This window comes from Haemaphysalis longicornis, unplaced genomic scaffold (genome assembly GCF_048455015.1).
Source record: "Haemaphysalis longicornis isolate Haplotype H1 unplaced genomic scaffold, Haemaphysalis longicornis Haplotype H1 scaffold_1, whole genome shotgun sequence".
In the NCBI taxonomy this organism is placed as follows: domain Eukaryota; kingdom Metazoa; phylum Arthropoda; class Arachnida; order Ixodida; family Ixodidae; genus Haemaphysalis; species Haemaphysalis longicornis.
Window position 1 is genome coordinate 323,234,906 of NW_027526203.1, and position 16,051 is coordinate 323,250,956.

A 16,051-nucleotide genomic window follows, 5' to 3' on the forward strand; every position below is an offset into this window, starting at 1 on the left:
GCCCAGCAAGCTTTCACCAAGCCGTCGTCGGGCTGTGAAGCGAGTTCAGCACTACGAGCCTACTACATTGCAGCGCCACCTAACAATTTTGAAAAGAAACAAATACAAGGCTGTTGGAGACTTTGTCAGAATAGACAGTACTACTAAGAAGCGACACTAGACCTCCGGAAATACCCTCGCATGAATCCGAAACTGGCCGGTGAACAGCTGGCGGTGTTCAAGGCCAATTGGAAGCGTTCTCCTCGTCTGAACTGATACCCGACGACCTCGTGTTATCGTTTGACTTTCAGCGGAAGCTCTTATCGCAGAAGCAAGGCGTAGATAAAGTGGAAGGGCGAGCGGCATGCTTGTTTTGAGGAGCAGTAGCGGGCAACGGAGGCACCATGGCAAAATCGCTTGTAGTTGGGTAACTGCGTAGTAGCGCCAAATATGAATTTCGCAATGCGAAAACGAAACCGAAACTGCTGGAAACTGGTTGAAAATGTCAGGCACACTTGCTAGACATGCGGGGGACCATCAGAAATAAGCTTTGGGAGAATAAAGCTGCCCTTTGCCCGAACCAAAGATCATTAGTGAATAGCTGGGGCCATTTTCAAGTAAATATCACCTCTCAACGCTGTCGGATTACAAAGCTGACCCCATTATTTGGTATTTGACTTGCCAGGAGCCTTTTGACAAAAAAATATTATGGCAATGCAGCCTAACCACGACCTGTATCCTTTTTTCTCAAGTGCAGCAGCCACGCCCCCTTCCTCAAAAACACACGCACCTCAGCTCGCAAAAAAACGCCGCCAAAAATCTCAATGTCGCCGGTGCAGGAAAATTTAAACTGATTCTAAAAGGGCACTGCCTAGACTAACCACTGGCTGCATTAGGTGTACGAGAAACGACTACAACATGTCAAAATAGGCAATATAAATCATCGATCACCGGTGATCGATTTGAATAGGCGTGGTAACGAAAGAGTTAAAAAGCAAGTTGTGGTGACTTCCAGTTAAGAACTCATCCCAAAACCATTTTATTTTCAGATTTATCAAAACTGCAGTTTGAAGAGACCGTGCGCTTTGGGTCACACACAAACATTTTATTTCCAAAATTCAAGCCCACTTACTTGCTACGAAATGAAAGGCTCCCAACTCCGCCAGCTACACAGTCTAAGCCACCACCAGCGTAGGCCAGAATCATGTGGCTGTAGCTCGTTCAGACAGGCTTACTCACAAAACAAACCGTCACACTAAGGGCTATCACTGCAATTGACACCTTGAAAGCTAGCAGCTCTTCACTCGCTCTCCTCATTCCTTACACTGCCTCCACCGTGATTTCAACACACACACGGCTATAGTAGTTCTCATTAGTGGCACAGCGTGCCATTTAGCATGCTACTAGTACTATAACAAGCCATGACATCGACTGAAACACAGCCTACACAGAAAGTAGCTACCCCCCCGCACGGCCAAGCACAAGACGAAAATTTTTCTCAAGCTGCTTAGCATCAGCAATGGGAACTCACATAGTTGCGAAGGCCAAACTCTGTCCGGAACTTGTCTGCAGAGAGAAGGATGATTTCACGGGCTTTTTTCAGTGGCCTATCCACAACTAGGCCAAACGCCTTGACATTTTCGCTTTGCCGGTCCTTCGTGATCCTGTCCAAGTGTGACTGAAACCAACAACAGAAATGTCATTGTACGTATTGACAACCCTCAATCGAGCGTTTTGATGAATGTAGCAATCCAGTGATTGAAATGCCTAAATGGAATGTGGACCATGTCAGGCCAGCCTTGCGATCAAGCAGCAAGCAGCCCCTGATAATCCTTTTATAGAAAGCTCTTCGAAGCAAATTTTTTAAGTACAATTAATCATGAATTTATAGAATGTTATAGAACACCTAGACAGAACGCATTAGAACTCAGACTGGGTGGAACGGGTACCAAAAGTGAAGTTCAAAAGGCATCAGAAGGGGAGTTCCCCGAAGCCTACCAATCACCGCCATGCAGTGCCAAGAGGTGGTGCCTACATGACTTTGCTTTTTGCCAGAAATCCAAAGGGCAATTCCGGAATCCGAATTTTCCCAAGTGTTTGTCAAAATTATTTTAAAAGAACTTTATGAAGGTGAAAATTTATGAAAATGGCACTGGCTGGAACTTCAACCCCGGCCTGCTGCGTGTAAAGCAAGTATTCTGCCACTTCCTAGGTTTTAAAGTCTCACAATTGCACACCCATTTCTTGTTCAACTTTTGATACACTGGCAGTATAGGCATTTTGATTCCATCCTAATTCACTCCAACCCAGCCTACGATGCCTGTGATAACATGACACACCAACTTTTAAGAACATTTATCGAACCCTGAACTGGATTTTTTCCTTGCTATTCTAAATTTTAATGTTAAAATTGGTTCTGAGGCAATGAGTTTTCATTTTTTTTCCAAACCTACATTAAAAAGTTTCAGAAGTTGCTTATGCAAGGCTTGACTTTGTCATGAGCAAATTTAACCATGTACAGCACAATAAGGAAAAAAGAAAAGGAACTTAAAAAAAATGTGCAGTGTCACCCAAATCTGAACATTTTTTTACCCCTGCATAAAACTATATGAAAAAAGTAAATTACCACTAGACATTTCTTTGCCCTGAAATGGGGGCAAGTAACTCTAGCCACTGTTTACAAAAAGATGTGGAGAATCACAGTTCTACTATACCTAATGTGCTTACCTAGGCTCTGCAAAGTACACTTGGGCTATGGACTATAAATGCTAAAACTACTCAGGCTTCATAAGCACTTCCTGACTTCCAATCTTACCGTCAGCTCCTTGAAGTACTTTGGATAGTTAGGTGAGGTCTGGAAATCTTCCACAGCCCCTTTAAACTGCAATTCTGTGTTGGATCTTTCTCTCTGCAAGCTACATTGATGAAAAAATAATAAATAATAGACCGTCACCAGCGTTTGCCATACAGCCTAAAAGCCAGTATGGTGTCGGCGTGCCTGCACGCACGCACGCACGCACACACACACACAAAGCATTCACTGCATGGTGTTCTTTATGTTACATGGCAAAAATTTTGTTCCCTGCAAGTCATAATTTCAGCAGTGCAAGTTACCATATTGCAACCAAAGAAATAACAGAATTTCATTATCTTAGGCCACCAGGCCTTTCGTTATGCTTCTTCATGGACAAATACCAAACCAGCTTGGAAAAAAAGGCAAGCAAAACATGCTACGATACTTGGACAGTGGCACTACAATACTTCCAATCGTTATACTCACAATTTTCTCCTTATGTATGTTTTAGAATAAAGCATATTATAGTCTATTCTATTCTATTTGCCCAATCTACGTTACAGAATCAATACCTGCCACCAGGCTTGTTACAGAACACTCGTTGGAGTGTTGTAGCTGTAGATTGTAGAAACAAATATACAGCCCTACGTTACAGTCCTATTAATACAGACACCGCACTCACGCCGCTTTAATTAAAACCAGCGTTAAATCATTACACAAGACAGCAGAAAGACTGGCCTCTCCTCTACACCACAGCCAAAGTTTGATGCCTAAGCAGGGAAACAGCACTTCTATTGTATCCTGCTCATACACAACCTTGGGATTACGCATGATGACATTCAGCTGAAGCAGTTGCTGATACAGGGAATTTCCTTCTGTTTGGCTAATGCGGAAGGGATAACCGCCCCCAATTATACCACATTTATGGCAGCACCAGAAGATCGACGCACAACCTGCTTGTTCCACACTTTACTGCCACTGCCTTCACTGCTCACGTGGCAAGAGCGCAAATGAATGGAACATTTCAGGGAAAAGGGGCTGTGCTTGGGCTGCTGTGGCTACCCTAGCAAAAATTCTGATACAAATTCTAATACATGTATATGCTTATTGCCACTAATAGACCTATCAGTCTGTATTAGTCTATTAGGTCTATCAGTTTGTATTAGCCTATTAGTTCTATCAGTCTGTATTAGTCTATTAGGTCTATCAGTCTGTATTAGTCTATTGGGTCTATCAGTGTGTATTAGTCTGGTAGGTCTATCAGATTGTATTAGTCTGATAGGCCTACCAGAGTGGACTAGTTCTATCAGAACCAGTGGCAAGTTCGAACAAAGCAATTAAACATGGAAACACATTTTATTATCAGGGTACACAGGCAAATTCCTCTGGCTGACAGAAATCTGGCTGAATAATTTAATGATACATAAGTTCGTAACCTGATCAAGAACGAACGAATAAATTGCAATGCGAATCCACAAAATAGCTGCACCATGCAATCAGAAAAGCTCCTCAAACCTGTGCGGTCTAGCCATAGGTATACATATCGAGCGGATTAATGGCCGATTGAACACCATTCCCATTTCGATGCAACTTCAAAACGGCATTCACCCTTCCGCAACACGCGATTAGAATTGAGTCTCTTCTTCGTGAGGCATTCCCTTGAGAATGAACAAAGGAGTCTGAAGCGGCGAGGTGACGGGTCAAAGATGGGTCGGCGGGCGGCGGCCCAGATCATATTTGTCAATGTAGGCGGGCGCTAGACACATCGCTAACACTTCTGGATGACGTGATGCACACGCTTTCTTCGGTGTCAGGCGTTCGTTACACAGCATAGCAGACAGAGCGAAGATGTCCGGAGCCCCGAGGTGACGAGTCCATGATGGATCGCGCTGCGGCCTAATTCATACTTGCCAAAGTTATACGGGCGTTAGACAGATCTCCAACACTTCTCGATGACGCGATGCACACGCGTCTGATGTGAACTAATGCTAGAAGCCGCTTCCTTCTAACCGTCTTCTTCCCGAATGTACACACACGCCAGCCGCACTTTGTTGTTGTCGCCATATTGGATACCCAGCCAGCGAAGACCATTGGCATGGCTTGGCTTGACTTCGTTTTTGGCTTAGCAGATATCTTGCTGCTCTCCTTGCACCCTCGCAGGCTTTCCTCCATGCTCGCAGGTAAGGTCAGGTAAGGTGGCTTATCGCTGGCGCACCACTCCCAGCTCCCGTCAGCTCTCTTCATGTAGCGCATTTTTTAGGAGCGAAAATTAAACAAAAATGTTGACCTATTTTGCATAATAATTAGGTTGGAGATTTACGGAGAGTTATTAGTGAACAAAACGCTTAATAATATTATACCAAATAAAAATTATTGTTCAAGGGCGATCATTTCAACCTTTTGTCTTGTGATTTTCGGGAAAAAATAAAAATTCAGGAAATCGCACTTTTCATTTGTTCATTTGTAGTAGTTTTTATTTAAACCAATACGTCTCTATTAGTTCGTATTAGACTCAGGTCTATCAGATCTATTTGTATTTGCAAACTAATACAAACTAATAGGTGTATTTGTATTAGACTAATACAACTTGTATATGAAACTTATAAAACTGATACAAGTTTGTATAAGACTAATACATGTCTTATACACCTAATACAAAAATGTATAAGACTAATACAAGTTTCTATCAGAATTTTTGCTAGGGTAGTGCTGTCTGTTGGCGCAAGAAAGTAACAGAGTGCTCAATGGGTAGGCAAAACCCCACAAAGTGCACGGTGAGGCCAATGCCAGCCATCATCATGAAAAAAAAAAAAAAATACAACTGCAAAAGCTCTTTGTTGTCATCTAGAGGCGTCTGTTCCAAGCTGGAGTTCGCGTACTCCAGAAACTAAAGGATAAAAGATTATAATGAAGCATTTATGCTTACTGTGTGAAAACTTAACAGGCCAACTGGACCTTCATGCAAACGGCACTGCCAACAAACCACAGGCTTTAAAACAAAGTGCAGTGTAAAAAATGTAGCAACCTCTAAATCTGAATCACGGAACTGGCACTTACTATCTTATTTGGTGCATTCTACGCAAACTTTCTTCCCCTCAGCTAAACAACCTGTGTGTATGCATGTCCCCATGTGCATGTGTGCACACACACATATATACCGTATTTACTCGCGTAATCCTCGCACTCGCGTAATCCTCGCACCCCTAATGTGAGCCACCAAAACTTGGATTTTTTGGTTCCTCGCATAATCCTCGCACCCCCAACTTTGCAGCGGCGAAAGTTGCCCGCTCGCGAAACCCGCATGGTGCACGCGCTCTCCAACGCGCGCCCTCCCCCGCCGCCTCCGTTCGGCGGAGAGCGCTGTGTGCCCAAGGCCATCCAGGCGCCCTAACACGCTACTCGCACTGTACTTGCGCCGGTTTCGCGTGCGCGCAACTAGACTAGTCGCCATGGGGAAGAGCGCGAGCTACACTGCCGCTTTCAAATTGAAAGCGATAGAGTACGCGATCGAACACGGCAACCGCGCCGCAGGCAGGCACTTCGGCGTCACCGACTTCAACGTGCGTTACTGTCAAGCTTCACAAGTAGGGCACGCACATGACGACGACGAGATAGGGCGCGCGCCAGAAAGCAAAGGCGGCAATTTCATGATCGCTGATCGACGGGATACTGTTTACGTTGTAAATTATAAAATTAAAAGAAATAGCTGCTGTTGGCAACACTGAGCTTACATATACAAAAAACGACCGCTACATTTAGCGGGATTGGCAGAAGGCAAATTGGCAACACTGTGCACCGCATTATTTTTTTTTCCCGCATAATTCTCGCACCCCTAACTTCGCATTGACTTTTCCGAAAAAAAAGTGCGAGGATTATGCGAGTAAATACGGTAACTGCATGTACGTACACAGAGTGGAGGGCTACATAGATAAGTTTAGACCACCCGGGGACTTTTGCTTTGCAACAAAACCTCATGCACACAAACGTTTCTCTTTTTTTTTCTCCGTCAGAAGAATAGCTGCTGGGGCTCGGTGACAAACCTGCGACTTCGTGCCAACACTTCAGCAGGCTTGTAAAATGTTGTGACCCAAGATGGGGCTCTGCAAAACTTTCTTGCTTTCGTTCAAATGTTTACATCACAACCTCACCCATATGGGGAGGTGCCATATGGGGAGGTGCCATATGAGGTGTTATAGATTGATTTCGGGCCTTGGCAGGTTCTGGACCATGCACCAAATGCCCTGAATATGGCCACTTCTACCCTTGGCTTCCGTCAGAAAAATGTCAAACCAATTATTGTATTCAATAAATTTGCAATAAACTTCACACAAATCTCAATAAGGCTGGGAATGAACGCTGAACAAAGAATTGCCACATTTCACCATAGAGAAAATTGACAGCAAGGCAGTAAGGGCAGGTGACATGCCAATCTTTTGCTTGTAGAGTTTAACGCGCCGACGCAACGCAGGCGATGAGGCATGCCGTAGTGGAGAGCTCTGGATTAATTTTGACCACCTGGGGATCTTTAACATGCGCTGAAATCTCTTACACACCGTTTTCGCTTTTCGCCTCCATCAGAAAAGAGGCCGCCGCGGCCAGGCATCGAACCCGTGTCCTCGTGCTCAGCAGCAGAATGCCTTAGCTACTGAGCCACGGCGACAGGTACATGCCAGTTGTGACAACCGGCATGTCATAATTTAGGTGACACTCTAAACCAACCCATTATAAGAGTGAAAGGTAAGATAACAAAATATGTTAATATACAAACTGGTGGCAAATCTTAAATAACTATAGTGCATTAATGCTCCTGACATTAAAAATTGCTCCAAGCTCACTTAGCCTACCTTGCTGTGCACAAAACTGTTAAAAGGAAGTGAATTTTTGTAAACATTGTGGGATTACTTGCGCATACTATAGTCTGGAGTCCCTAGGCCGTGTTTCGACCACTCAGTGTGTTTACAAGACTTATCTAGAGGAAAATTCAATTTGAAAGTGCTGTACCCCTCTCTGCATCCTTCTTGCCGATTTCCTATGACGTTTCGTGTGATGCTTACTCGAGATGGCTTGGCTTGACTGCGCTACTGCACGGCTCGCCTACCCTCCGACAGAATAGTCGGCCTAGCGTTTAGTCGGCTGGCCGCCGGCAGGTCGTCACAATTCGTTCACTCAGTTAAAAGTAAGCCCCATCACATTTGTGCCTGAAAGAATGTGCCTTCAGTTTGTTAGTTTGTAGACGGTATCAAGCTCCAAGACCAAGTAGCTCCGCACAAGTGCACATGCGACGCTTCGCTGGCTGGTATGCTAGTAGAAAAATCAAAGGCCAACTGAAGGCGGGAGATGAGCCAGCAAAGTTAATATAGCTACTAAGGAATTAAAATCAACAGATACATTTATTGTAAAGCATAAAACTAAGGTACGGGCAGCACTTTTTCCGCTGGGTGAACTAGCACAGGGGCCAGCAGCATGACCACACTGTTGTGATCACTTTTCTCGCCTAAGGAATGCAGTCGCTAGAGATAAGATATTTGTGGGAACTTTGGGGACGCTTACTACACAAGTGTTACTCAAGAAATAGTCATATAAGCCACTGCGAATGCTGAAACTAAAAAATAAACAGGCTATACGATATACACTTCATATTTCCATCCCAACAGCGGTGTGGCTATGGCTAAGTGGTTTGAAGCACTGGATGCAGTGTGTCGCAATTAGCAAGTTCGAATCCCCGATAAGACCTGTTTTTTGTTTTTTTGTTTTTGTTTTTGGGGTTGATTTTTTTGTACATAGTTAATGTTTTCTATACTGAATTCACCATTTTGTGCTGCAACCTTCATTCCTCCACAAGTGAGTTGGCAGGCTGCTTGCAGACTGACACTGACGTGCTGGTGTGTTCTCGTTGGCATGGCGTTGACATTAACACTGACAGCTTGGGGGCACAGTGCTGAATATGCTGACTCTCGGCCCGGTGCGAACACACCTCTTACGACACAGGAATGAGCCAGGCAAGCTACAAAGCCGGGGGTGAAGCGCCTCGCAGTAGAACGTCTCCGAGGACGCGAAGGGCGTTCAGCTACGCACAGCGTACGCCTCGGCTAGTGAACGTTACGATTCTAAGCAGTGCTGGCAGGATTATTCTACAGCCGACAACATGGCAGAAGTGCGGTTAGCCGACTCCTGAGATATCAAGAATGCCCAACCAATGATAACGTTGGATGCCAAGCATGTTGCACAGAACCGAAACCGAAACTGGTTTGAATTCCAATCGTGGACATCGTCCCACCACATCGCAACTCGAATACGTGTCACTGCTGTTAGTTGCTGCGATCGCCACAAATGTCGCAAGGTATTTTTTCTTCTTTCGGGCTTTACAGATCAAATACTGCCTTTATTGACTGGATAAACGATGAAAAGTGAGTTTACTTGAGCCAGTCTATGCAATGCAAACAAAAACAGAAGTTTGACAAATTCACTTCAATTGTGTGTGCATTACTCAAAACAAACCTAGTACAAGGGTGATATGCACATTACTTTTGACACAAATCTTTGTATGACTGAATGAAACGGAAATCAGGCAGTCCCTTGTGCGCAAAAAACTCGTCCGGCGCAAACCCACGCTTGTGTGCAAAAAAATAACAGGCTGGAGAGGAGTCAGAAGTGAGGGGAGAGAGACTGGCTGCGTTTATAGATGAGTAGCTACGCAACCAACACTGGAAAGTGGGAACTGCACATCGGAGGGAGTCGCACAAGACAGCGTGCACGCAGTGAGTGGCTGCGTGAAGCACAACTCGTGCGACAACGACGGGCGCGCGTGGCGGCGGTGCAGGCAGAGCAGTGTCAACGTGGCAATGGCAAACACAGGCCGCACGTTACTGCGATATGGGAAGCCACGTAACACAAGTAAAACACTGGCCGAATGTTACAGCTTCACTGGTCAACCATCTGCACTCGAGTGAATGGGCGCATTTTTTTCTTCTACTAGTTTCTGCATGTCCTTGTGTTAGCCCCTGAAAACAGCCCAATGGAAGTATGGATTGGTGTAAACATTGATCAGGGGGTTGAGATCCACGCCATTATGTCTAACTGCAAGCAGTTACCGGCGCTGTTTCTAGCACGCAGGAAGTGAAAACCACAGAGCAGCGGACTAAACAGCTGGCCGAATGGGCCAGCATGTACTAGGTACATAACAACAGCGCGTGACCACAAGCACTGGCACTCTACAGTTGATGGCATTTCCCCGCTGCGCCGTTCACATGTTCTGTCAGAAGCAAGAGTCTGGATTCCATGCGAGCAGCGACCAAAATGCACTGCAGCGCCACCCTGCGAAAGCACGCCTGCTGATGAGATACTGGCTCTGCGGCCCATTTTAGCTGCAAGCTTCATTTGCTCGCATGATTGCCTTTGATTGCTCGCCTTTGGTAAACAGAAAAACTGATGGGTATCGCTTCAGCTGCACATGTTGCATGCCTTTCAAAGCAGCTGGTGAGCAGCTGAATTTGCAGATGATATCCTTGGGCACGTTAATGCTCGGCTGAGTTTTTGTTCTTTTTTCTTACTTCTTCCTATCCTCATTGTGCTTCCCAAACATTCACAACCAGTGACTCGAGGCGCAAACGACTACATGCTCGGGCCTTGTTTGATGAAGCTTATCGCGTGCTTGAGTTCGTTATAAGCAGCAACAGAAAAGGCACACTCGTTCAATGCATCACTGTCCGCTAATTCCACCACTCCGCGTGGCTCAGCCACAATGCTTCAAACCATGCGACGCATGTGCAGCTCAAGTGACACCGTTCAGCCCTTCTGTCTACCAACAGCGCATCAACTTGTGCGAGCCAACAAAGACTCATGAGTTAAAATTAGGCCGCACAGCCAGCATCTTGGCCGCAGACACTCTTGGGGAAGGTGGCACTGCAATGCCTTTCAGCTGCTGCTCGCATGGAATCCGGACTTTTTCTCCCGACACACATTCAATGGTGGTGGGACTCAGCGACGTTGCACCCCATTATTGATCCTACCCCGGTGACTAGTGTCTGTACCATAGAGTTTCTTAGTAAGTATACTAGAGAGGAAACTGCGCCTGGTAAGCCATGTCGTCGTGAGGGTTGATGGGAAGAACCCCCTTTTTGGCTTGGGCTTGGCATCACAATTGGATTCTTGAGCGGTTTTGGGGATTTGCTTTCTTCACTACGCATTAACACGTTTACCAGCTACAAGGAAGCCGAAATCCTGCCTGTTCTGCGGCAGCCGTGTTCGGTGAAACAGCAGGCAGTACATGATCGCACCTGACATTGCTAATGCCGCAGTCGAAGGACGTATGACTGAGCGGGTAATATGCCGCCATGAAATTTGTAGCCGACGAAAATAAGAAACAAAACGTACTTCGACGAAGACAAGATGCAACAGATACGGGCACCTGAATCCGTCCCATCTTGTCATCATCCACGACTGTTTAACGCCCCATTTTCTTTTTTCTTGTTAAAGTAGCTAACGGTCGGTGCACCGGTTCACCACGAAGGCAAAGTTTTCATAGGCACGCTCAAAAAACTTTCCAAACTCTTCAAACAACTTATTATTTGAAATAATGGTAAAATTAATAGAATCAGTCTCTAATGAGTCCCCCCCCCCACCAAATATTAACATTGTTCGTAACTACAACCTTGGCCTGCAGAATAGCAGGCACAACCATTCCGGCAAAAATACGCTTTACTTCCTTTTTCCTTAGTTTAAAACAGCCTGTTTTTATTTTCCACATACATAATTGCACACTATTCTTCGCGTTTTTGTGGCACATTGTTTAAATTTGCAGTCACTAAAACGTTTCAATCCAAGCCAATGACGAAACTAAGGCGAGCGCAATGTATAATGGCTGTTCATGACGACACAGACGGCCTTGACGTGAGCCGCATAGATGCTAGCGCCAGATTCCTCTCTAGAGTATATTGTAAGAAACTCTATGGTCTGTACCACTCCCCGACTGTGCTGGCCTGTGCAAATGAACGATTTGGGTTCCCCAGGGCCTAACACAAACTGTTGTGAGCAGAAGAACTCAAACATAAACAATGCAAGGAGTGCACATTACAGTGAAATTCTGTGGCCTAAAGATACCTAGAGAAGTTGTCAAGCAGACTACAGTGACAACAACGATGAACTTACATGTTCCTTAACAACGATGAACTTACATGTTCCTTACTGTTTCTGTAATAAACTCCAAAAACACAGCGTGGATAATTTTTATATCACCCCCGGTAACCAATGAACAAAAGCGAGACCAGGAAATATGGGATCTAACCATGCCAATAAGCTAAATCCTAACGTTCTGATAGAAAATACAGCTCACGACCAAATAACAGCCATATACAGACACTGAAATTGAAGTTTTAGGTGTAAAGTTACGACTGGGATATTGGCACAGTGTAGCAGAGGGCTACAGATTACTTTTTTAAATGTTTACATGTTTACAGACATACCTGAGATCAAGTTCTGACGTGTTCATTGGCAAGGGCAGTTGATCAGGGCCAGTCTTTTCCGTGAACTTGGCGATCAAGTCAATGCACTGGAGAGTTTAAATGGCAAAATTATGTTGGTCATGCAGGGCTAGATTTTGACTTCAGCATTGCTTAAAACAAAAAAAGCAGCTTACAGTTCGAGCCAGGTATTTTTCCACTAGACGCTCGTTCTCATTCTTGAGCCGCTCTGTAATTTTTGTCAATTCTGTCTATAATAAAAAAAAATGGTAATGTTGACACACAAGGGATTAACCATGCTAAACATTATATAAGTACAGCCTTGTATCCAGCACACCAGGCAGAGAACTTCAAGCACATTCAAACACAGGAAGTCAACCTAAGCTGACTTCTTTCGTTTGAATGTTGTTTGTGAATTAGAGTCTAAATTCACAGGAACTGAACTTTGTATAGTTGCAGAGCTCTGCTGCAAAAAATATAGCTTAGCTAGATAACAAAACACGAAATAACACGAAAAACAGGAAAGTCAGTAAAAACACTGCAAGCACTGCAACAGGTGGCTGCAGCAGCTATGGTTTCCCCAAAGGTGGAAAAGAGGGAGAAACAGTCGTTTGGACTTTGAGGTGGACTTTAATAAGATGTCTCACTAGTTTCAACCATATGCGTGTCAAAATTCTGTTTAAGCAGGCATTTTTTTTTTTTTGTCAGAAACGATGTGGCTGAGGATCACAGCACTACTCACTGTACCAATCTGACGCGTCCACAGTGATCTCTCACCTTGAGCAAAGATTCGTGAAGTCTGTACGCCTTCTCACTTGAAAAGCTGCCACACTGAGAATCAAATACCTAAAAGGGGAAGTACAGAGGACAGCAACTGTTAATTTGTCATTAAACCCCAAAGCTGTCAGATACCACATTTTTTACCTCGCATGAGCCATTTTTGTGTGGCTTGGCTCATTTTAGCGTGCTCATTTTTGCATGGCCTTGCAAGAGCCATTTTTGAGCCAATTGTGCAAAATGCTTTGGCAGCTCCAACAGAGGAGGTGGAGAGGCCGTATGAAATGGGGGCATGTGATACATGAACAAATTATAGCGTTCTCTCTTTCATGTGTGTCTTGTTCTATGTGTCTTTGAGTTCACCCTATATTGAGGTGTGAGGTTCTCTCGCTCTCTCTCTCTCTCTCTCTCTGCGCGCGCGCGCCCGCCCGCCCGCCCGCCCGCCCGCCCGCCCGCCCGCCCGCCCGCCCGCCCGCCCGCTTGCCCGCCCGCCCGCCCGCACGCACGCACGCACACACACACACACACACACACAAATAAAAAAAAACCCACCCGCATTTCCCACGGGGAGAACTCGAGTAAATGCGTCGCAGAGTGGTGGGGGTATCGCGTGAATGTTGCGTAATTGGGTATGGTTTGGGAATGCTTAATTGTTATTTCGTCTTTATAATTCTTATTTATTGAATGAAGGAGAAGCGAAGGCAAGGAGTGTAAAGTTAAAGTCTGTCTTTATTGCTTGGTGCCGTCAAGCAAAGCGTCAAGTCAAGCGAAAGCCAAGCAAAGACGCCCTTGACTGAATTCCGAATGCGCACTCCGCCGCTTATATACACACCGCCCGTGTTCGAGGGAGAGGAGTACGGGGGAGAGACGCGCATGCGCACACTTCCGTACACAAGCGCGCGAACTTTCCACGCACCCACCACGCCGTTATCACGTGTACACGCCCTGCCGCCGTTACTGTTGAGCGCGACGCAGCGCACGGGTAGCTACGACGCATGCGCGCACAGAGGCGCTCCCCCCCCGCACCGCCGCAGCTGTTGTTGAGAGCGACAGAGCGCACGGGGTACACGCGCTCCTCCCGCACCGCCGCACCTGTTGTTGAGAGCGAGGAGGGTACAGGGGAGAGACGCACACCTGCGCCTTGACGCGATGCGCATGCGCAGTGAGCGTGTGGATGGCGCCGACGCCGAAGCGCGACATCGTGCGACTAAGAAATGCTCCGCATTTAAAAACTCGTTGATTCCTCTGTCATAGGCAGTGGTAAAGCACGAAAAGTGAAATGTGCAGCGAAATCTGCAGCTGAGCATGATTTGCGGGTCAGCGGCTGTCTTGTGGGTGTGCTTGGCGAGCGGCGTCCTGCTGGCGGGTCGCTTCGGCAAAGGTGCACTGCCGTCATTTCCGCGACAGATATGACATCAATGAAATCTTGGGGTATCGCGGCAGAAAACACTTTCATGTTAAAATGTAAAACCCGAAAACGAACAACGCTAATTATAAGGTACTCTTTAGTACTAAAGGTTGCTTCCCCGCAAGAAGCCCCTGTGTGCAGGGGTGCCCCTTCACAGGCCGCTTGCTTCTTTGTACTGGCGTCATATCCGTGACGGATATGACGTTAGCGAAATCTTGGTGTATCCAGGAAGTAAACACTTTCATGTTAAAAGTCAAAGGACGCATAAGCACTTCTTATGGGCTGTGAATGCGAAAGCATGAATGTCCAGTCCATTTTTTTTGCAACTTGTGCTGAACAGGACACACTCTGCGAGTGGAGCATGTAATAAATAACTGGCCAAGTCTGAACCAGACCTGTAACCAGAGGTCATGCAATGATATTGTTTTGTATTCAAGAAGCTGGCAGTGAATGACCTCACAGAATGTTTTCATACCATGGAGCGACTATGTACTCCAATGAAAGTGGAAGGTTGAAACTAGCAACAAAGCCTTCAATTACGCCGTTACAGCTATGAAAATATGATTTCCTAAGCCATGTTACAGGGAGAACTGTTGGCTTTTTTCTTTCTTTTTCTTTTCCATGCTGCTAAGTTAATTCATCTCATTGCCCACTTGCATTTCCTCCAATGTAGACTTGCAGCTTGTGTGCCGTGCCCCAGGTACTGCCCTGTACACTACAGACAACTTAAAACACTTTTCTGAGCATAGTGATAGCAGAGTCCTTCAATGCTTTACTGGTCACGAAACTGCTCCGTAACTCAATGGGAGAGCTTCATATGCTGCGTTTGGCCGCCGCGCAGTGGCGCCACCCTCTCACTGAGGTCACTCCTCGGGCGGCGTTGCGCTGGCTCGAACGGCGGAGCCGCGGCAAGTTGTGTTTGTTTTGTGCGGGGAAAAAAAATGTAACGTGCATATCGCGCTCTTGCGATGCGACTTAAGTAGTGCAACGACGATGCCGAACATGTGTTGCGTCCCAAGATGTCGTTCCTTGTACAACGATACCACAGAAAATGTTTCCTTGTTCTGTTGACCGAGCGACGGGCAGCTGCGTGAGAATTGGAGGTGCGCCATTCCAGGGCAAGCAACGGGAGATTTTCAGCTTCGATTATAAGTGTGCGACAGTGTGTGGAAATGCACTGTATGTGATAATGGAAAAAGCAATGTACCATTTTGAGAGCATCGTGGACCTAGAATTGTACAAGGCTAACTTAAAGCCGGATTTTTGTCACATCAGTCAGGTTGTAGCGGTGCTCCATTACCTGTTTGCAAACTTGTATTACCTTGCGCTCAGGCTCACGTGTAAAAAAGCTTTGGGACTTCCTTGTGCTTTTACTTTTCATATTTCCGCAAATTATCCCTTAGGGTTCGTTTTGTTTGTTTTGTAACCGCGCATGGCCGATTCCGGTTTCTTATCTGGCGTTTCAACCGGAGCGCCCATTTGCTCTGTTTGTCGTACGTCCCGTCAGGCAATATTGTTTGATATGGAAAGGGTGCCACCTTGTCGCTAACTTGATTTTTTTGTTTCTTCGACAATGTTCTCGATTCAATTTCCATGGATCTGAAATTAATAACGTTCCGAGAGTAATGCATGCAT

The 16,051-nt window shown here is 45.8% G+C and overlaps 1 protein-coding gene across 3 annotated transcripts in view; it reads right to left on the reverse strand.

Moving 5' to 3' along the window:
• The window catches only part of LOC144151548 (guanylate-binding protein 6-like), a 76,830-nt gene that overhangs the window by 10,385 nt on the left and 50,394 nt on the right, over positions 1–16,051 (reverse strand). For 2 of the 3 annotated variants that reach the window (XM_077682649.1, XM_077682655.1), the window contains exons 17-21: positions 13,009–13,077; positions 12,408–12,482; positions 12,235–12,320; positions 2,795–2,894; positions 1,511–1,657 (exon numbers count right to left, since the gene is read on the reverse strand). In XM_077682649.1, the coding sequence (XP_077538775.1) occupies positions 1,511–1,657; positions 2,795–2,894; positions 12,235–12,320; positions 12,408–12,482; positions 13,009–13,077 (477 nt within the window). The remainder of the gene's footprint in view (positions 1–1,510; positions 1,658–2,794; positions 2,895–12,234; positions 12,321–12,407; positions 12,483–13,008; positions 13,078–16,051) is intronic. The other variant, XR_013318899.1, reaches the window with a different exon arrangement.